The following is a 22,967-nucleotide window of genomic DNA, read 5'->3' on the forward strand; positions in this document are numbered from 1 at the left end:
CCTATCAAACAAAGATTTTCTACCTAAATTCCTAAATTTATAAAATTAAATCTACAAGTCTTTATACCTAATCTTAATACAATACCTAAACTTAATGTATCAAGATAAATAAAAACTAATCTAAATAAAAGATTCATGCACATTAAGATAAATAAAATATGCCATCACAACACAAGGTTAATTTCTTTATATACTACTAGTGGCCCAGTGAATGGGTTCGTGCACATTGAAAAGAAATTAATTAGAAGGTGGTCAGCAGGGCAAGACTGGGCTAGACTGGCCAGACACGCCCTGGAGCCAACCTCCTGCAGTCTCTCCCCCACCGGCCACACCTGGGGCAGTGCCATGGCTCAAAGGGCATCTGCGGAGTGAGCGGGGGTCCCTCCGGCAGGTGGGGTCCCTCAGCCTGGCCTGAGGGGATTGGGCTGAAACCAGCTCTCCGACATCCCCCAATGGGTCCTGAAGTGTGAGAGGGCACTCTGCAAAGTTGCTGTTGTACAGGGTGTGGAACGCAAACGCAAGTGTGCAGTAAACCAGATCCTGGACAACAGTGCCCCAGCAACAACATAACCCATGGCCAAAGGTGGAATCACGCGCCCTCATGAGGAATCGGGCTCCCTCCTCTCTGGTTTCAGGGTGCGTCACCTGAGAACTGCTGCTGCCAAGTCACTGCAACTCGGCAGCTCCTGCATTGAGCGTCTGCCCCCTGGTGGTCAGTGCACATCATAGCAACTGGTTGGATGGACACTTAGCATATTAGCCTTTCATATATATATATATTGCACAAGAGGAACTGAATCAGGCCCTGGCTAGGTAGCTCAGTTGATTAGAGTGTCATCCTGATATGCCAAAGTTGCGGGTTCGTTCCCAAGTAAGAACACACACAGGAGTCAATCAACGAATGTAAAAATAAGTGAAACAACAAATCGATGTTTTCCACTTTTTCTCCCTTCCTCTCTCCCTAAAATCAATCAATCAATCAATTATTTTTAAAAAGAGCAATTAAATTAGTTGATAATTTGTTTTCAGTACCCATTTCACAAATTCCTTAAAAGCTTTACAAGAAAAAATTTGTAATGAATCTCCTTTTGGGAAACCCAAAGAGCAGTCTACAATAATGATGACTCAATAGAGTAAATTTTGACAGTAGATGGCTTCCACCAAATCAATCTAAGAAGAAATTATAATATTGATTTTCCACAAAGTTTAGAAAAAACTATTCCTTTTTCTTCTAATCAAGGTGGGGAGTGGGGGGGACTTTCACACCTGTAACTAATACATACTAATATTGAATGTATACTACAATTGAAAAATAAATTTAAAAATACACACAAAAAACTCTTTTTACCAGAACCCTTTTCCTCTTTCCCATACCCACCAGTCTTCCTTCCTTTCCATATACACCCACTTTCCTCCACCCCAATCCTACCAACGCCCCATCATCTCCACCCTCAAATCTGAAGGTTGCCAGTTTGTCTTTGGGTTTGTGTGTGCATGTGTTAGTGCACTTTAGGCTAATTTATACTGCAGAAACCACAAAGTTCAAAAAGTAGTGAGAAGATCAGAGCTGGAAAAAACACAGTAGCCAGATGCGTCTTCCATGAACTCACCACATAAAGTTGACAAGGAAAAAACACAGGAAAAAGAAATAGATATCCTACATAAAAATCTGACACTTGACAAACTTTCAGGCTACCTTCCATATACTTTAAGCAATGCTAGGCTATTTTATTTGCTATTGATAAAATGGTTTTGTGTTTCTGTATACTTCCTCAAGGGAAGAATGAGCCAACTTAGCAAATGAGCACAGACAAGATTTTCTTTCCATCTTGTCTTGAAAAGCATGCCTGGCAAAAAACCATACAACAAAAAAAAGCATATATTTGTAATTTGAAGTACAGAAGAAGATAGACCTGGAGGATATCAACTCTGGCTTAGGGGACGGCACACCTTCAAAGGGTGTGTGTGTGTGTGTGTGTGTGTGTGTGTGTGTGATATTTTTAAAATTCCAATAGCATTAAAAATACACTTTGGCTGCACTTCACCAAAAGTCTCTAAACTGGCTAGGGATGGCTATCCAGTGAAGGTTTTACACAGTCTTTACTTTTCTTGTCCTGTCTAGGAGAACACTGGTGCCCCCAGCCGGGGCCTCACTCTAGCAAAGAGACCATTAACATGTGACAGGAGCCCAGCACACCATGGTTTATGATTGCTAGAATTATCACCAAAAAGGAAAAATTGTATGTGACTTCTCTTGGCAAAAACATGGAGGTTTTTCTTAGATTTTTAAAAATTGATTTGTTTGTTTTTGTTTTTGTTTTCAAAAGTGAGAGGAAGGGAGAGGGAGAGAGAGAAACATTTATGTGAGAGCAAAACATTGATTGGCTGCCTCCTGCATGCCCCATACCGGGGTTGGAACCCGCAACCCAGGCATGTGTTCTGACCGAGAATCAAACCCACAAGCTTTCATTGCACAAGACAATGCTCAACCAACTGAGCCATTATGGCCAAGGTTTGGCAAAAACGTTTTAAAACATGGGGATATGTTGCCCCAGCCGGTGGCTCTGTCGGTTGGAGTGTTGTCCCATAAACGAAAAAAGATGCTAATTCCCAGTCAGTCAGGACACATACTTAGGTTGTCGTTTGATTCTTGATAGGGGCGAGTACAGGAGATAGCTGATGGATGTTTGTCTCTCACACTGATGTCTCTCTCTGTCTCGACCTCTTTCCTTTCCTCTCTCTCTAAAATCAATAAATATCCTCGGGTGAGGCTTTAAAAAAAAAGTTAAAAAACAACAACATGGAGACATGTTAAATTGCTGCATAATTTCAGTATGCATCTTCTTCACAAATTCCCTGTCAAAGATGTAACAGTGAAGGAGCCAGGTCACAAGCTACTGCTGTCTGGGGTTAAAGATTATTTTCATAGTGTGTAAGAAAAATGCCTAAACAATCAAAGTTACAGGAACTATGGCCGGGTTTTCCTGAGGAGGGAGCACACACAGGCTCTGCCTTCAATATACATAGGGACCAGAAACGTTAGGGAAAACAAGGCTACCAGCTAGAAATGAGGTGTGTTTTTAATTGAATTTACTGAGGTGACATTGGTTAATAAAATTATATAACTTCCGGGTGTACAATTCTATGATACATCATCTGCATATTGTATTGTGTGTTCACCATCCCAAGTCAAGTCTTCTGCCAACACCATTTATCCCCTCTATATCTTCCTTCTACCTCTCCCATCCCCCCCTTTTTCTCTAGTAACAATTAGTTTTAACAAGGCATATTTTTGGGGCCTTTCTCTAGTCCAAGTACCAAGGCACGAACAATCCTAAATACTCAAAACAACTTTTATGAGGCAGATACTCCCATTTCCCCATTTTACAGATAAGGAAAAAGAGACTCAGAGGGTTAAATAGCAAAAGCAACTAGTAAATATCTAACCCAACAGAAACTCAGTTCTGACTTCAAGTTCTTCCCATTAACCACTAAAGAAAAAGGTCCTCCAAGAGTGTATGAAAAAATGCTCAAAGTCACTAATCATCCGAGAGATGCAAATCAAAACAACAATGAGGTGCCATCTCACAACTGTCAGAATGGCTATCATCTACAAACGACAAGTGTTGGCAAGGATGTGGAGAAAAAGGAACCCTTGCGCACTGCTGGTGGGAATGCAGACTGGTGCAGCCACTGTGGAAAATAGTATGGAGTTTCCTCAAAAAAATTAAAAATGGAACTCCCATTTACCCAGTGATCCCACTTCTAGGACTATATCCCAAGAAATCAGAAACACCAATCAGAAAGGACATATGGCCCAGCCAGCATGTCTCAGTGGTTGGGCATCAACCTATGAACCAGGAGGTCAGGGTTCAATTCCAGTCAAGGGCACATGCCCGGGTTGTGGGCTCAATCCCCAGTAGGGGGCAAGCAGGAGGCACTGATCAATGGTTCCCTCTCATCATTGATGTTTCTATCTCTCTCTCCCTCCCCCTCTTTGAAATCAATAAAAGAAGATTAAGAAAAAAAGAAAGGACATATGCACCCCTATGTTCATAGCAGCACAATTTACAATAGCTAAGATTTGAAAACAGCCTAAGTGCCAATCAGCAGGTGAGTGGATTAAAAACTGTGGTACATCTGCACAATGGAATACTACACTGCTATAAAAAAGAAGGAACTTTTACCATTTGCAACAGCATGGATAGACCTGGAGAGCATTATGCTAAGCGAAATAAGCCAGTCAGAGAAAGATAAATATCACATGATCTCACTCATTTGTGGAATATAATGAACAACATAAACTGATGAACAAAAATAGATCCAGAGAAAGAGAAACACCGAACAGACCATCAAACTTCAGAGGGAAGGGGAGGGTGGGGAAGAGATCAACCAAAGGATTTGTATGCATGCATATATTAGCACTAGAGGCCTGGTGCACAAAAATTTGTGCACTCGGGGCGGGGGGGGGGGGCGGGGGGAGGTCCCTCAGCCTGGCCTGTGCCCTCTCACAGTCTGGAACCCCTCGGGGGATGACTATCTGCTGGCTGAGGCCTGCTCCCCAGGGGATTGGGCCTAAGCTGGCAATCAGACATCCCTCTGGCAGCCCGGCAGCCATCGGGGGATGTCCACTTGCCAGCGGGGAGCAGACCTAAGCTGCAGTCGGACATCCTTAGCGCTGCTGAAGAGGCAGGAGAGGCTCCCACCACCACCGCTGTACTGGCAGCCATCAGGCTGACTTGTGGCTGAGCAGAGCTCCTCCATGTGGGAGCTCACTGACCACCAGAGGGTAGCTCCTGCATTGAGTGTCTGCCCCCTGGTGGTCAGTGTGTATCATAGTGACCAATCATTCCCAGTCTTTCTGCTGTTAGGGTCAGTTTGCATATTACCCTTTTACTATATAGGATAGAGGCCTGGTGCACGGGTGGTGGCCGGCTGGTTTGCCCTGAAAGGTGTCCCGGATCAGGGTGGGGGTCCTGCTTGGGTGCCTGGCCAGCCTGGGTGAGGGGCTGATGGCTGTTTTCAGGCTGCATGCACCCCCTTCAGGGTGGGGGTCTCCACTGGGGTGCCTGGCCAGCCTGGATGAGGGGCTAATGGCTGTTTTCGGGCTGTCTACACCCCCTCATGGTGGGGGTCCCCACTGAGGTGCCTGGCCAGCCTAGATGAGGGGCTGATGGCTGTTTTCGGGCTGCCCGCACCCCCTCATGGTGGGGGTCCCCACTGGGGTGCCTGGCCAGCCTGGATGAGGGGCTGAGGGCTGTTTTCAGGAGGGCCAAGCCTGCAACTGAAGCTCCCAGTGTCTCCGTTTTTTCTTTTTCTTTTTATTCTGGGATTTATTTACCTTCTGTAATTGAAACTTTGTTGCGGCTCCAGCTCCGAGGCCGGCTGGCTGAAAGCAGGTATCTGGGGTTTGTTTAGCTTCTGTAATTGCAACATTGTTGCTTAGACTGGAGCTCAGAGCCTGGCTGCGGCAGGTGGGGAACCTTGGCTTCCTCCATCACTGGAGCAAGCAAGCCTCATGTTCGCTTCAGCTGCCTGGCTGCCTGGCTGCCTGGCTGCGGGCCGCCATCTTGGTTGGCAGTTAATTTGCATATCACCCTGATTAGCCAATAGGAAGTATATCGGAGGTATGGTTAATTACCATGTTTGTCTATTATTAGGACTAGAGGCCCATTGCAGGAATATTCCTGCAAGAATAGGGCTTCGTGCGGCTGGAGCAAAGCAGAGAAGGGAGTGAAACTCGCTGAGGCGGGCTTCGCTCCCGCTTCAAGCCCCTGCAGCTGGTCTTGCCCTCCCGCTCCCAACCGCTGCCCCTTCCCCTCCAAGCTGCTGCCCCTCCCATCCCCAGCTGCTGCCCCTTATGCTCCCAGCCACAGTGGTTGGGCTTGCCCTCCCGCTCCCATCCCCTGGGGCTGGGCTTGCCCTTCCAATCCCAGTGGCTGGGGCTGGGCATTCCCTCCCACTCCCAGCCACTGCCCCTTCCGCTCCAAGCCGCTGCCCCTTATGCTCCCAGCCACAGTGGTTGGGCTTGCCCTCCTGATCCCAGGGGCTGGGGCTGGGCTTGCCCTCCCACTCCCAGCCACTGCCCCTTCCTCTCCAAGCCACTGCCCCTCCCGCTCCATGTCGCTGCCCCTCCCGCTCCCAGCCGCTGCCCCTCCCGCTCCAAGCCGCTGTGGCTGGGCTTTCCCTCCCGCTCCCAGCCACTGCCCCTTCCCCTCCAAGCCGCTGCCCCTCCAGCTCACAGCGGTGCGGCTGGGCTTGCCCTCCCACCTCCCGCCTCCCACCTCCGCAGCCTTGGCTCCATTTCTGTCCTCGCGGCCTCTACTTAGCTCCCTTCTGTACCACTTGGCCTCCATGTTGTACTCAGTCTTCGCTCCCAGCTGGTATATGCAAATTAACCGCCATCTTTTAGCTTCTATAATTGAAACATTGTATCTTTTGGAGCTGTTGCTTCAGGAGCTCAGAGCCGGGCGGCGGCAGGCGGGGAACCTTGGCTTCCTCCATCGCCGAGGCAACCAAGCCTCCTGTTCACTTCAGCTGCCTGGCTGCCGGCCGCCATCTTGGTTGGCAGTTAATTTGCATATCGCCCTGATTAGCCAATGGGAAGTGTGTCGGAGGTATGGTTAATTACCATGTTTGTCTATTATTAGATAGGATAACCAATGGACACAGACACTGGGGTGGTGGGGGCTTGTCCTGGGCGGTGGGAGTGGCTGGGGAGGGGTTGATGAGGGAAAAAGGAGACATATGTAGGTAAGAAAGAAAAAAAGAAAAAGGTCCCCTGCCCTCCACCCCACCCTCATCACCACCCTAACATCCTAACTGACTTCTTTAGCAAACTCCATTTTTCCCAAGTCCATTGTTCTGGATATTATAATAGGGCTGATGTAGAGTCTTTGGATTTTTTCTATTTCATTTTTTTTTAACTCCTTCAAAAAATTTAGTGGTTATCTATACTAATAAAAGGGTAATATGCTAATTAGACTGGACGTCTTCTGGACGTTCTTCCAGACAAAGCCATAGTGGCAGGGGCCAAGGCAGAGGTAGTTAGGGGTGATCAGGCCGACAGGGGAGGGCAGTTAGGGGTGATCAGGCCGACAGGGGAGGGCAGTCAGGGGCCATCAGGCTGGCAGGCAGAGGCGGTTAGGGGTGATCAGGCAGGCAGGCAAGCAAGCGGTTAGGAGCCAGCAGTCCCGGATTGTGAGAGGAATGTCCCAGATTGGAGAGGGTGCAGGCCGGGCTGAGAGACAACCCCCCTCCCATGCACAAATTTCGTACACTGGGCCTCTAGTTATAAAAATAATACTCATTTTACATATGGAGAAACTGAAACACAATTAAGTAACTTAGCAGAGCCACCAAGCTAGTAATGGGCAGAGCCAGGGTTTAAATTCTGACAGTCTGACCCCCAAGTTCATGTACCCAACCTACAGAAAAACATAGAATCCCAATAAAAGGAAATTTATTGAGGAATTTATTTATCTGATTATATCACAGCTAGAGAAATACATAAAATTAGCTATGAATGGTACGGATTCTATCATGTGAGAGTAATATTATTAACTATTAATGATGTACTTCTACATCATTTTCACACATAAATACCTCCCAATGAAGGGATGTGTCACTTCTTATCTTATTTGTCAGCTACATTCTATGAAAAGACCAAACTTCTAGGAGGAGGAGATAGAGGAAGGGAGGGGGAGGATATGTTCTGATCAAAAGGTAAAAAGAAAAAAAAATGCAGTTGATGTAAAACAGAAATAGAAATTTTGAATCATATTCAAAATATTGATTTTATATACATACATATATATGTTCATATATGCTAATGTATATGGCATAGGTTATATCTATATATATAAAGAGCCAGGGGCCATCACATCCAAAACAACCGAATGGACAACTGAACAAGCTGTGTGGGGCAACCAGGCTGGCAGAGGGGTTAGTGAGGGACGACCAAATGACTGAACACCAGGCTGTGTGGAGCAACCAGGCCGGCAGGGGGGTTAGTGAGGGACGACCAAATGACTGAGCAGCAGGCTGTGTGGGGCGACCAGGCCAGCAGGGGTGTTAGTGAGGGATGACCAAACGACTGAACAGGAGGCTACATGGGGCGACCAGGCCAGCAGGAGGGGACTGTGAGGAGCAACAAAGCCGGCAGGGGTGGGCAGTCAGGGGGGACCAGGCCGGCAGAGGGGGGCAGTGAGGAGCGACCAGGCTGGCAGGGGGGGCAGTTGGGGGCAACCAAGCCAGCAGGTGGGTAGTTGGGGGCAACCAGGCTGTCGGGGGGGAGGGGCAGTTAGGGGTGACTAGGCCAGCTGACGGGGGCAGTTAGGGGTGACCAGGCTGGTGGGTGGGCAGTGGGGGCAACCAGGCTGGCGGGGGGGCAGTTAGGGGTGATCAGGCATGCAGGCAGGTAAGCAGTTAGGAGCCAGCGGTCCTGGATTGTGAGAGGGGTGTCCCAGATTGTAGAGGGTTCAGGCTGGGCTGAAGGGACCCTCCCTCCCCTTGCACAAATTTCATGCACCGGGCCTCTAGTCTATATATTTAAAAAAGTCTAGGCGACTGAATGACTGAACAACCAGTCTACCGGTCGCTATGACATGCACTGACCACTAGGGGGCAGATGCTCAACACAGGAACTGCCCCCTGGTGGTCAGTGCACTCCCACAGCTGGAGTGCTGCTCAGCTGACTTCCCCGTCCCGGTGGCCCACCAGCCCAGAGGCCCACCAGCCCGGCGGCAGCCACTCACTCCCTCAGTAGTCCTGCAGGTCCAATCTCTGGAGAACGGGCCAGGCACCGATGGACCGGCGCCACTAGCACGGTCCCGACAGTGCCGCCAGCCTCTGGGAAGTCAGCCTCCGGCACCATGGCCACTTCCCCTCCCTAGATGCTCCACAAGGAAGAAACAATATAAAAGTGGCTGCCAGGTGGCTCCTGATAACCAGCATGAACATCAGCGGGACGGGTCTGGATTCTGGGCCGGCAAGGGCATCCCACCGCCTCTGGGCTGATCACGTCCCAGCCCCACCCAGCCCCCTCGGGACAGATGCCAGATGCAGGGCTCATGGCTGGCAAGAGCTGCTGCAGTGGTGTGAGCCTCTCCTGATCAGGACTGACTAGGTGTGAGTCCGCAGCAGGTGCAGCGGGGGCCGGGATGAGCGGGAGCGGCAGGCAGCATTGGACTGCGGGTTTCGGTCCGATCCCTGCAGGCCACCACGAGGGACCCCACCCGTGCACAAATTCATGCACCAGGCCTCTAGTATAATATATAAAAACACTGATATAGACCTATTATTCTAAATCTTAAAAAATAGCAGAGGAAAGAATCTATTCTTTATATTTTTAAAGTAGGATAACAAAGAGCATAAACTACAGGCAGACCCATAGCTTGAAATAAAATGTTCTTAGTAAATAATTTTTTATTAAGACCATATTGTGACTCTCTAAATTGTCCCAATCTTTGGTGCTTACTTTGCATTCCCCAGTATATTTCCATCTACAGGACACTTCTCTATAGGCTAGCAACACACTTTGTAATGGACAAATACTCAAATATTGTTGGAAAACCCCAGAATGTGTGTCATGAGCAATTTACTACCCCAATTTATTAGAAATCTGGAAAAGTATTTTATTCAACCACAGGTAAACTTATTTCAGACATTCAGATTTCAATTTCTTTAGATGTACTTTACCATCAATTGAGCTGTGTGTGTATGCGCCCGTGCATGCGCGTGTGTGCAGGCAGTACTTCCTACTTGCACAATTTTTTAAAATTAACTGCAGTGTTTTATGTACTAGTAACACACTAATATCTAAATATCTATCAATTTGGGGGCTGATTAAATAAACTAATTATAGCAGACCAACATGTTGAGCTATTAGTTAATTTTTTAAAAGAATGAGGCAGCCCTATATGCACAGATATAGAAATGGAAAAGGCAAGGTGCAGAACAGTGGGTATAATATGCTAGCATTTGTATGTGACTGAAAACATTGGTTGACCCCATGCAACATATAAGGGGCAGGGGATTGGGATCAGACGAAGACTGACTTTTTGAACACCTCTTTGAATGAGTTAATTTTTTTCAATCAGGTTCATAAAAGATTTTTTTCTATTAAAGTGATTATAAAGTTAAGGTTGATACTTTATAATTAGTTTTTATAATTTTTAATGAAAATTAAATGGTTAAAGAAACCTTGAAACTACTCTAATTTACCTAATATGTGGTTTCTTTACTGCATTTGCATCTGCTTTCTATGTGAGCTTTTATATATTGGGGATAAATGACTCATGGGAAGTTTTGGATTACCACTGCTGGTAGAAGCATTGATACCATTTTCCTTGATCTGCCCTTTAGACAAGTAACACAACAGAGGTTATTCCAAGTAATTTGCTTTTTGGATATATTTTACATCTGCAAGCTTTAAAATGGTAGGTCCAAACTTCCTGCAAGAACAGACTGCATATTTACTTGAAGCTAACCTGGGTCTACTTAAGTTCATGTTCACTTTGGCTAAGCCAGGGTATGAGGGCAGGGTGTCTAGCAAAAAGACTTCCATTCCTGCCAATCCAACAGGAGCTTCTTTTTACTTTAAAGTTAACTATTCTGTGTATAAAGCAGTAGACATTTGATCTTAAATGGGAATGTTATCTGAAAATGGTACCATCTTTTAGAAAACTTTAAAATTGCCATCTTATTTTTAGCCTTTGTGGGATGGGGAGAATGACTACAACAAAAGCTGATTAGTTCTGTTGCTATAGTATATTAATTCACATCTGGTTATCTCTACTGGGCAGAATTTTAGTTTTCTGAAGTAAAGGAAATTAGCAGAAGATAATATCTTCTCAAATATAAAATCACACTGAAACATTCTAAATGAGATGGCAAGTGAGTCAATTATCCCAGAGCAGGTATAGGAGAAGCCCCTGCAGGTTATATAATGATAGAATGCATTCTAAAATCAAACCAACCTCGGTTCAACTCCAGCTCTGCTATCCGCAAGTGGTGACTTCGAGCAAGTTTCCTATCTATAAATGGGAATGCTGTCACTTCTTGTAGGACTGTTGAGAGGATTTAATGAGATAAAGCAAGAAAACACCTACCCTGGTATCAGTCACATATCATGCAAAAAAAAAAGAAAAAAAGAAAAAAGAAAAAAGAAAGGAAAGTGATTCAAGACCAGAACTGTACCCTTTGGCAGTCTTTAGGGACCAAATTCACAGAAAGTGGCTACATACCCTCCTTGCTTTGGTCTGGATGAAGACAAGAGGCCTGTGTGATTTTTCAAAGAACTTCAGGAAAGGAAGTTGGAGGAGAGGCCGGACCAGTAGTGTAAACCCTACCCTAGGGTGAATTGTAGCAAAGAGGATAAGTAATGCAGCCAAAGGCAGGAAAAAATGCTCTCTGGGTGCACAAATGGGCACCACGGCAAGCAGAGCTGCTTCTGAACCCACAGCCCCGTGATGGAACACTGCATTCAACTCCAAGTCAAAGCATGGCTTACCGAGATTCGGCTGGGACACGGCCATGGGCCTCTGGGGCACTGGTGTGGAAGTGGTGGCAGGGTGGAGACTCATATGATTCAGGGGCTGATTCATCAACTTCCTAGGGTCTTGCCATGTGGTGATTTTTTCTATGTGACTAAAAGAAAGAAAACAATTATCTTTTTAATTTTCAGTATCATTACCTTATCACCATCACCAATAATAGCACAACAGTCCATGACTTTGGCTCTTCTTCCCTTAGGACCTGCTTCCGAGCAGCTGACCCATTGTACTTGGTTTCATGAAGGTCAGGTCACTTACCTAGCATCCAAACAAGGCTACACTGGGGATTTTGCAGTGACTCTCTGAACACAAGCCCATCACTAAGCTGTCCCAGAAGCCCCTCTGAAAGGTTTTCTGCCTTACTGGGGACAGACAAGCCCCAGCAGTCCTCATCACCGCCCAAGAAGCCTGCGTTCCCAGCTCCTCAGGGACATCACTGCCATCCAATTACTGGGACGCCACGGTGTGAGCTCCTATCCAGAAGCAGGGCCACCAGCCCTCCCACACTCGCAAGCCTCATTTAATTGACACCTCCACCTGTCCTCAGCCAAAGACCAGGCCCTTGAAACCAACCTCATAACCATGACCTTACTGTGTCCTTACTAAGTAAGGCACTGTGAAGTCCATATGGGTGATATATAAAACCCTCGAGAGGCCTATGTTCTGCCGTGCATGGTCACAACTGTGTGGCTGAGCAAAGCAGCAGGAAGTACTGGTAAGTGCAGGAGGGCAGGAGCACCAGATTAAGGAGACACCTCGACGCTGAGGCACAAAGGCCTCTGAGAGAGAAAACATTAGACTTTGAGTCACATACAACTACCACTGTTTGTCATTATGACTGTCTCAGAGAAAGTAGCACAACAAGCTTCTGCCCAGTTTCTGATATGTCCTTGGAAGGATGGACGGGCTGGCTCTACCTAACTGGCTCCCAACCACATCACAAGTTATTCTGCGTGCCTTATATAAACCCCGCACCACTCCAAGGCTCCATCTTTTTTAGAGAGGTTATTACATTTTTCTTTTACAGATGAGTATATTCACAGCCTTTTTTTAGGAACTATATCAGAGATTTTCTATGTTTATCAAAGACAGAAAACTGATAGCAGAAACTGAATGCCAGCCCTTTGTTCCAGGCCTTACAATTGGCTGCACTCCCCAACCCAATTTGCAATGCCAACCCCTAGCCACTACTGACCCTGCTAGAAAAGGTCTTTTCTGTTGCTTGTTTCCACATTTATTTATTTATTTGTTTGTTTGTTTGTTTATTTATTTATTATTGATTTCAGAGAGGAAAGGAGAGGGAGAGAGAGATAGAAACATCAATGATGAGAGAGAATCATTGATTGGCTGCCTCCTGCTGGGGATCGAGCACACAATCTGGGAATGTGCCCTTGGCCAGAATCCAACCCAGGATCCTTCAGTCTGCAGGCCAACGCTCTATCCACTGAGACAAACCAGCTAGGGCTACATTTATTTTTATTTTTAAATACATTTTTTACTAATTTCCGAAAGGAAGGGAGAAGGAGAGAGAGATAGAAACATCAATGATGAGGGAGAATCATTGATCAGCTGCCTCCTGCATGCCCCCTACTGGGGATTGAGCTTGCAACCCAGGCATGTGCCCTTCTTGGTTCGTGGGTCAACGCTCAACCACTGAGCAATCGGCTAGGCTGTTTCCTCACATTAAAATGCTGCCACTGGCCCTGCTAAAATTCCTCTTCAGATTTCCCCATCCTAGACTGGAAGCTATTGCCTTGGGGAACTCATCCATTGCCTTGATTGAAAACTTGGACGCATCCCAAGAATGCTTTTTTTTCTTAAATATATTTTATTGATTTTTCACAGAGAGGAAGGTAGAGAGATAGAGATTAGAAACATCGATGAGAGAGAAACATCAATCAGCCGCCTCCTACACGCCCGCTACTGGGGATGTGCCCTTAACCAAGGTACATGCCCTTGACTGGAATCGAACCTGGGACCCTTCAGTCCGTAGGCTGATGCTCTATCCACTGAGCCAAACAGGTCAGAGCCCAAGAATACTTGAAATGAGTGTGAGTGTTAAAGAGGGGTTGCGGGGGAACAGCCTCGGAAAAGGTGGAACTGCTGCATCTCACTACTGTAGGAGCCATCAGCCATCTTCAAAGAAATCAATAATGCAGTGGGAGTAATAAAATCAAAGAACCAAAACTATCTTCTTAGCCCTGGCAGGTGGTTGGAATGTCATCCCCGCCTACACCAAAAGGTTGTGGGTTTGATTCTAAGTCAGGGCATATATGGGAGGCAACTGATTGATATTTCTCACACTGATGTTTCCCTCTCTCCCTCTAAAATCATTTAAAAAAAATAATATATATATCTATATCTATCTATATATATATATATATATCTCCTTGGGTGAGGATTAAAAAAAAACTATCTTGTTAAGAAAAGAAACAAATAGAGGGGGAAGAGATTGAATTAAAGAGATCAGAATCCATTACCTAAGCATAAAAAAAAAATGAAAAAAGAAGAATGGTTTTAGTTATGCCTTCATTTAACAATTGTAATTCTGTTTAAAGCTTTTCATAAAGTACTTTTGTCAACTTTTGGTTCTGTGGAAACTCATAGCCAGCCTGTGGGGAGGGGAGGGGAGGGTTGTAACAGGCCTTCAGAGTGAGAAAGCAATTGCTGAAGACGTCCAAGTTAACTAACTTGCTTTGACAAAGTAATTAGAACTAAGAAACCCTTTGACTAACTATTCTTTCAACACCATACTATTGAAACTTGTTTCCCAAGGTAGGCAGGTCCTGCATAAATACTTTCCACTGTAGTACCAGAGGGGAGGAATTATTCTCTCTATCAGGAGCCTTTCTTAGACCCTCCGACACCATGAATAATGATGCAGTGCGAGAACCAGTATAAGCACAGCCCGGTAAGATGGAGTGATGTATATGGAATAGTAGCAGATATTAAGGACACTACTGTGGTCAGACACACTCAGCTACCAGTCAGTAGTAGGAATCATACAGGAGCTAGAGTGATACACTCCCAAATGCGGGTCCTCCATTCTGCCATTCTGAACAAGTGGGCTGTGAGTCAACAATACTGTAATAACTATGTATGGTGCCAGGTAGGTACTTGAAATATTGAGGGGTGGGGGTGGCACTTTGTAAAGTTTATGATTGTCTAACCACTATGTTGTATACCTGCAACTAATACAAAATAATATTCAATGTAAACTGTAACTGAAAAATAAAATACATTTTTTAAATAAAAACATAAAAAAAAACAAGTGGGCTGTGGCTCCAGGATATGGGGAGAGCTGTAAGACCCACTCTAGTGGTGGATGAGCCCAGCTTGCCTACGAACTGCCCGTGAGCCTGGCCAGCCTCCACCCCCTGGGACAGAGTGCAGGGCTTTCTGGACAGACACTCTGGCCCTCATTCCGATAGGTCTGACCCCAAAAATGTACAATGCAGCCATGGCTTCAAATGCCAAAACTCCCCCAGGACTGTGGGAGCCTCCGCAGCCCACTCTTCAAACTATACCCAGCCAATGCTTTTAAAGGAGTTTTGTTCCCAGCGGATTGTTAATTAAAAGTGTCACTCACAGTATTTTCCAAAGACTTGAGTAAAAGAGGGAGCCTTTCTTAAGTGAGCAATTCTCACTGCTCTGAAACAACTCTGAAAGCCACTCAAATTCTCAGCCACTACAGCCAGTGGACAGGACACCAGCTCTACCCTAAGGCTCGACTTATAATGATGATGGCCAGAGTGGCCCAAGTCTGAATGCCAAATGCAAGGGCATTACTCACAAGTACTCATTAATACATTGCTTATTATTTAACCGGAAAACTAAATTCTACTATGGTTCAAATCATTTAGTACCCCTCACCCCATTCCCAAACGTAGGATAAGCCATTCAGTCTTCCATGCTGCTGTCTCATCTCAGCTGCCTCTCTGAGTTCTGAGTCGTTTCCTTTCTCGTATTTGTCAGTGTAACCTTACTGCCTGCCAGGACCCACAGTTAGCCAGATTAATCCCCACTCCCCTACTACTCCCACCTCCTTCCTGATTTCACTCCCTTGCTGAATCTACTGCAAGAAAATATCCCTATGCCATCATTAAAAGTCTAATTTCTCTTCAAAATATCTATGTATCTATAAAAAAACATATTTAAAAAGATAGCAAACTTTATGCTGATATATGCAATGGCTCACTTTTGCTTTTTTTCTTATCTAAACTTTTCTGAACTTTCAAGTTTTTAACAGTGATTATCTATTGTTTTCATAACCAGTAAAAACAAAAATACTTATTAAGTTACAAAAAGACAAAAGGGAAATGATGCATATCTGTCATCATGTGGCCAAAGTAAGAAGGGAAATGGAATCAATTACCGGTTCCATGTTGTTTATATAGAAAAAAAGGGTACCAGATCCTACAAGAAAGAAAAACTGACACCCTCGACCCTTTCTCCAAAAAAAAAAAAAAAAAAAGATTTTTTTCCCTAGACTAAAAAAAAAATGCCTGCAGGGTTTCACTGAGGCCCTGGGTGTGTGGTGAGAAAGGCGTCTATAGCAAAGATAATGGGATGGTATTTTCCTGTTTCTTTGAGAGTCCCTCTGACCACTACTTCCCAGGCTGTCTTTTTCTTTCAGTCACAGAGAGAACAAAACAAATCCTGCTCTCCAACCACATCAGGAGCAAGTGCTTGAATCCCACCCAGGTCCAGAAGAGTTTTAGCCCTCAGGACCTTCAATTGTCCCGGGGTAAGAAAGGTGGGCACTTCTCTGGGAAGATATTTGCCTGGAAATTGTAGCTTATGGGAAATTGTGTTGTGTGAAATAATTTTTCTTTTTTGGATAAATGTGTTCTTCAATAAAGACAGAAACTTATTTTATTAAGGAAATTCTGTTTGGAGTTAAAATGTCATTGAAATCAGCCCTACCCGGTTTGGCTCTGTGGATAGAGCGTGGGCCCAGGACTGAAGGGTCTCGGGTTCGATTCTTATCAAGGGCACGTGTGAGAGGCAACCAATTAATGCAGGGGTCCTCAAACTTTTTAAACAGGGGGCCAGTTCACTGTCCCTCAGATTGTTGGAGGGCTGGACTATAGTTTAAAAAAAAACCTATGAACAAATTCCTATGCACACTGCACATTTCTTATTTTGAAGTAAAAAAACAAAACAGGAACAAATACAATATTTGTATTTGCATGTGGCCCGTGGGCCGTAGTTTGAGGACCCCTGAATTAATGTGTCTCTCACATCTGTGTCTCTCCCCCTCCATTCCACTTTCTCAAAAACTCAATGGAAAAATATCTTCTGTAAGGATTAAGAAAACAAAAAAATGTCATTGAAATCAGCAGGAGAGGGGTCAGCATGACCATCTTTCCAGTCACCATTCACCCTCTGCCTGGACCCTCCCATCAGCCTGCAGGGGATTGTAAATTTAGCTGAGCAATCCTTGCCAGCCTCCTTATGTCCTTTCACCTAGATGATCACAAAAGCCTCCAGTCTTCCTAGTTTTCCTCCCACCCTCCACCCTAAGTGAGTAGTACTTTTACCTCAGGGGGAAAGGGGACCAAGGGCCCAGAAGTGACTTGGGTCCATACAGGCAGCCTCCTGTGAGATACTTTGGGCCCTGGAAAGACAACAGTCTTGAGCTCACACATACCTGAGTTTTAATGCTCGCTCTGACCTTGAGTCACCTAACTGAGTAAGCCATTTAACCCATCCTGGTCTCAGGGCCTGTATCCATGAGAGTAGGTAAAAAAATAAAAATAATAAACACACCAGCTCCTTGTTGTGGAGGTAAAACAGGTCTGTTCTGGGAAACCACAGATTTCTGGACCAGTTATCTGGGCTCCCCTTGCAGCATGGAAGGCAGCTGCTGCCTTCCCAATGTAACTGTACAATCAATGGGTCCAAGCTGCCTTTCACTACCTGAGCCAACTAAGCAGAGACAGGGTTGAATCACATATGAGTGTTTATTCCAATAATGCCGGCAGTATGGGGAAAGCAGCAGGTCATCTGCTCTACAGCCCAACATAATCCAGCTGCTTATATTGGGTAGAAGGACAAAGACTACATAAGGATGTAGGCAAAAAGGACAAGTGGGCAGTTTACAGGTATGCAAAGGGCTGGGGATCTTCAAAGGGCTTAGTAATATGCAAGGACTGGAGTCTTCAAAGGGCTGGCGATTCTGGATTCTGCAACAAGGTTGTTAATCTTTCCATGAGAATTGGCAGCTCCAAATGGAGAGGATGGGCTGTCTTTCCGGGTGAGCTCTGAGGTCTCCAGGTCCTGGGTGCAACTGCCAGCCAGGTTAGAATGTGCCTTCTTTATTCAGAATAAAACAATCGCAATTAACACAGCATGATTAATATTTCTTATAATTATAGCTGGTCCCCAATATTCTATTTCTGTCCCTATCACCAAGGCTGGCAATGCTCGGTTCAAGTTTATTCAACAAGTGGGGACAGTATACCTATTGTGTGTGATGTACTAGGTTAAGTATAAAAAGGAAAAGCATTTTATAAATGCAAAAAAAAAACCCAAAAAACCCTGACTAGCAGCAGAACCATTAAAGGCAAAGACAAAATCTTATCTGTAAAACTAGAATCCACTGGCCTCTCAGAGCCCAGGAAAAGGCCTAGTATTTTCGATGAATTTACCCTCTACCAACTTTATGGAAGGAAGTCACATAACAAAGATTCTGAAATAGGAGGCCTATGTAATACATTTTGTATTGCTGGAAGCATACAAAAATAGGAATAATCATTTGTGGAATATATGAACAACATAAACTGATGAACAAAAATATACACAGAGACAGAGAAGCATCGAACAGACTGTCAAACTTCAGTGGGAAGGTGGGGGAGGGAGGCGTTGGGGGGGGGGGGGCGGGAAAAAGGGGGTAGGAGATCAACCAAAGGACTTGTATGCATGCATATAAGCATAACCAATGAACACAGACACTAGGGGGGTGAGGGCATGTGCTGGGGGGTGGGGATGGCGGGGGGAGGTCAATGGGGGAAAAAGGAGACATATGTAATACTTTAAACAATAAAAAAAAAAATAGGAACGATTATGAGTGCTTAATTTTGAAAGAATTTAGAATTCTTAGCAACATAATCTGCTTGCTTATTTCCATGGGCAAAGATTTCATCTTTAAATATAAACCTTTTTACTCCCCAACCTCTTCCCCCACCCCCGCTTCTTTAATATATTAGTTTCACATTAGTGTCAGACATTACTCAGGGCTCCCTATCATCAACAGAGCTGTTAGGACAAGACTTGGAGTCAGCCTCCAACCTGCCTCTTCTTTTCCACCACAACCTAGTGTAGTGGTTAGAGAACCAGCCAATGGGATGGGAAGTTAAAGGCGGCTTGGGTCATACAACCAACTCTGACTGCTTCCAACTCAATTCATAAGTGCCACTAGGCTTCATCCCCTGACAATCCAGTTTCTTCTTAACCTCTCCCTTCACTATTTCTTTTTTAGGGGTGCTGATATTTATTTTCCAATGGAACATAAGCTCTTTTGATGACAGAAATGACCCTATTGGACAAAGCAAAGTGTTCTGCCCATAGCAGGCATCTGAAAAGCAATACTGCTGCAATACTCATAATATTCACAAGTCCAGTTTAGGATATAAGTAAGTTGTCTTATTTTTTTAAATCAGACATTAAGAACCTTTTTTATTTACTAGGCCCGTGGTCGGCAAACTGCGGCTCTCGAGCCACATGCGGCTCTTTGGCCCCTTGAGTGTGGCTCTTCCTAAGCCTTAGGAGTACCCTAATTAAGTTAATAACAATGTACCTACCTATATAGTTTAAGTTTAAAAAATTTGGCTCTCAAAAGAAATTTCAATCGTTGTAGTGCTGAAATTTGGCTCTGTTGACTAATGAGTTTGCAGACCACTGTACTAGGTCAATTCACCACCCTATTAGTGTTATAACCAATTATCATAAACTGAAGATTGCTTGCTTTAAAACTACTAACTGAAATAGGTTTGCAGCTTGCTTGTTGTGACCAGTTTGATTAAACCCATCAGTGTTAAAAATGAAAACTGAAACAGACTTGCATGAGAGTGATAATTTCCGAGGTAGGGCTGGCCAAGCAAATTTGACCCATTGTCAACAGACAACAAATGCTATACCAATGCTTACTCCTGGACCAGATGGCAAGAATTGTTGCCCAAGACTCATATTAACATTTTTAAATTTCCTTCAATTAAAATTAAAATACAAATACGCAAAAGCTGGTTTACCTTTTTGTTGTATTTCAAGGATAAATGCCTGTGTTTCAATTAAATTAAACATGCTAGTGAAGCATAGTGGTCCCTCCTTTGGAAAAATGGCTGTTTGAAACTGCTGTTTGAACTACTCTGTTATTCGAGGCCGGCAGCCACGGAGCTGGAGCAAGCAGGAGGCTTGGTTGCCCCGGCGATGCAGGAAGCCAAGCTTCCCACCTGCCCTACCCGGCTGTGGCTGTGGCCTCTGCTCAAGGCAACAAAGTTTCAATTACAGAAGATAAATAAATCCCAGATACCTGCTTCCATCCAGCCTCCACTGGGAGCTTGGGTGGCTGGGGGCCGTGGCCAGCCTGCAAAAAGCCACCAGCCCCTCACCCAGGCTGGCCAGTCACCTAGCAGGACCCCCCTCCCTGAAGGGGGTGTGGCCAGCCTGAAAACTGCCCTCAGCCCCTCACTCAGGCTGACCAGGCACTCCAGCGGGGACCCCCAACCTGAAGGGGATGTGGCCAGTCTGAAAACAGCCCTCAGCCCCTCACCCAGGCTGGCCAGGCATCCCAGCGGGACCCTCACCCTGATCTGGGACACCCTTCATGGCAAACCAGCTGGCCCCCACCCATGCACCAGGCCTCTATCCTATATAATAAAAGGGTAATATGCAAATTGACCCTAACATCAGAACAACTGGGAATGACTGGCCACTATGACACACACTGACCACCACGGGGCAGACACTCAATGCAGGAGCTGCCCCCTGGTGGTCAGTGCGCTCCCACAAGGGGAGCTCTGCTCAGCCACAAGCCAGGCTGACGGCTGCCAGCACAGTGGTGGTGGCAGGAGCCTCTCCCACTTCCTCAGCAGCGCTAACGATGGTCGACTGCAGCTTAGGCCTACTCCCTGCTGGCAAGTGGACATCCCCCGAGGGGTCCCAGACTGCGAGAGGGCACAGGCCGGGCTGAGGGACCCCCCCCCCCCCGCCCCGAGTGCACAAATTTTTGTGCACCAGGCCTCTTGTACTGATAATAATTCTTATATTCTCATGCCAAGTGTTTGATCATCCAAGGTTACAGGTGTCTATATAGATATGTACTCAAGGTTACAAATTGTCTGTAAAAATAACTTACACAAGGACCTAAAAGAATATAAAAAGAAAATGGTTCCTCCTTTGGGTGTTCAGAATTTGGCAGAGGTAATCTGCTCTGAACCTGTGTGCAATAAAGATGACTCCTAACTAATTGGCTCATTAGGCATCTTGTCCAGCTTGCTGATTTGTGATACAACACTAGTAGTGTGTTCTTATTTAAAATGTCAAGACCTAGGAAAGACACATCATATCTTACTCATATCTTACATTTCTTTGAGTGGCATCTTTTGTTTTTTGGGGGTTTTTTTGCCAGTGGTACTGATATGGGATTTGTGGACTGGAACACGTGGTGTTCCCCTGGGCAGGATGGCTTCCCCAGGCTCTTTGTCCATTGGAGTTGAAGAATGAAACCATGGACAGAAGATGGCATAGCAAAGGTGGAAATTTTTTGAAGAACAAGCAGACTCCCACATGGGGAGGGGGAAAGAGTCCCCACCCAGTCCCTTCTTCCACAGTTTATAAAGGCTGCCTCAATAGCCCTTCTGATTGGCCACTATCCTGCTTTGATTTGGTCTCTACAGCAACTCCTGAGCTCAAAAGGTCAAACCTCACATGGGAAAAGTGAGGCCCTCCTCCCTTATTGTTTTCCTAATTCTCCTTTGAATGAGAGGCTTCCTTCCCTTTATTTTGTAAATGTGTATCTTTTGCTACTTCCAGCTCCCTTATCTTATGGAAATGTAATTTCTGCCTCCCCCAACTCCCTTGTCTTATGGAAGTGTAACTTCTGCTGCTTCCAACTCCCTTGTCTTATGGAAATGTAACTTCTGCCTCCCCCAACTCCCATGTTGGAAAAAAAAAGTCACTTACGGAAAAGTAACTTTTTGCAGCTCTGTAGTCTGTGCTTTTTCCATGGACTCCCTTAATTTTTAAAAGTTCCCTAAACCTGCCTAATTCACCCCTAAAAACTCCTTATTCCAGTACTTAGCTCTTCGACGGGACACCTAGGTAGGTCTTAACCACAAGAACAAAGACAGCTGGCATACACAGTCACCAATTCTCCCAGGCCCAGATGCACAGTCTTTCTCCAGAGAGTTTCTCTGCTGTCATCTAAAACCAGAACATGGGGCAAGCTGATCACAGCCGCACCCCAATGCCAGGATAACTCACAACCCACATGTACAACCCCACCTGATGAGTAGACATCCACTAAATTGTTCTCCTCTGCTTAACACCATCAGCTCAGTTGGAAATTGGGGAGTCTGCTTTTGAACTTGGATACACTGACAATCAGAAATAAGGTGCTGGCTCTTCACCTAGCTGAAGAGCTAATGTTCCAATTTTATTTCTAAAGCCATCACTCTCCCCCCACGTTGTCATCCTTCCTATCGTCACCCCAACAGGATGGTTCGTTGCCCCAAAGCAGCTTTCATAGCACGATCACTACAATTCTTTCTCTGTTCTGCCCAAATCTTAAAAACAACACCATCTCTTACTAGTCCACTGCATTAGAATAAAAGCTACGAAGAAGTAAAAATCAGGCTTCGAATGGACAAGGCTGACACATCCATTAGCAAACATTCATATCAGTCAAAGATTAAGTCCCACAACCCGGGTCAGGTTGAAACGGCCCCCGTGAGGTAGGGACGACCCCAGTCAGGTCGAAACGGCCCCGGCGTGGTAGGGACAACCCCGGTCAGGTTGAAACAGCCCCGGTGTGGTAGAGACAACCCCAGTCAGGTTGAAACGGCCCTGGTGTGGTAGGGACGACCCCGGTGAGGTTGAAACGGCCCCCGTGAGGTAGGGACGACCCCGGTGAGGTTGAAATGGCCCTGGTGAGGCTCAGACGGCCCTGGTGAGGTTGAGACTACTCCAGTGAGGTTGGGACAAATAAAGGGGACCAGTATGGACTGATGAACAGGTGTAGATACAGAAGCAGAGCAACATTGAACAGAATGTTAAACTACAATGGGGAGCCTGGGGAGGGTTGGGGGGGGGGGGATTAAGAGACCAACTGAAGGACTTATATGCATGCATATAAGATTAACCAATGGACACAAGACACGGGGCGGGGGGGGGCGGGGGGTAGGGGCCGGG

At 45.6% G+C, this 22,967-nt stretch overlaps 1 protein-coding gene across 1 annotated transcript in view; it reads right to left on the reverse strand.

Moving 5' to 3' along the window:
• The window catches only part of WWTR1 (WW domain containing transcription regulator 1), a 176,066-nt gene that overhangs the window by 63,209 nt on the left and 89,890 nt on the right, over positions 1 to 22,967 (reverse strand). Inside the window, exon 3 of the mRNA XM_070405955.1 lies at positions 11,513 to 11,649. Within this exon, the coding sequence (XP_070262056.1) occupies positions 11,513 to 11,649 (137 nt within the window). The remainder of the gene's footprint in view (positions 1 to 11,512; positions 11,650 to 22,967) is intronic.

Source organism: Myotis yumanensis, unplaced genomic scaffold (assembly GCF_028538775.1).
Source record: "Myotis yumanensis isolate MYYU_CA2020_CCGP unplaced genomic scaffold, mMyoYum1.0.hap1 SCAF_2, whole genome shotgun sequence".
NCBI lineage: Eukaryota > Metazoa > Chordata > Mammalia > Chiroptera > Vespertilionidae > Myotis > Myotis yumanensis.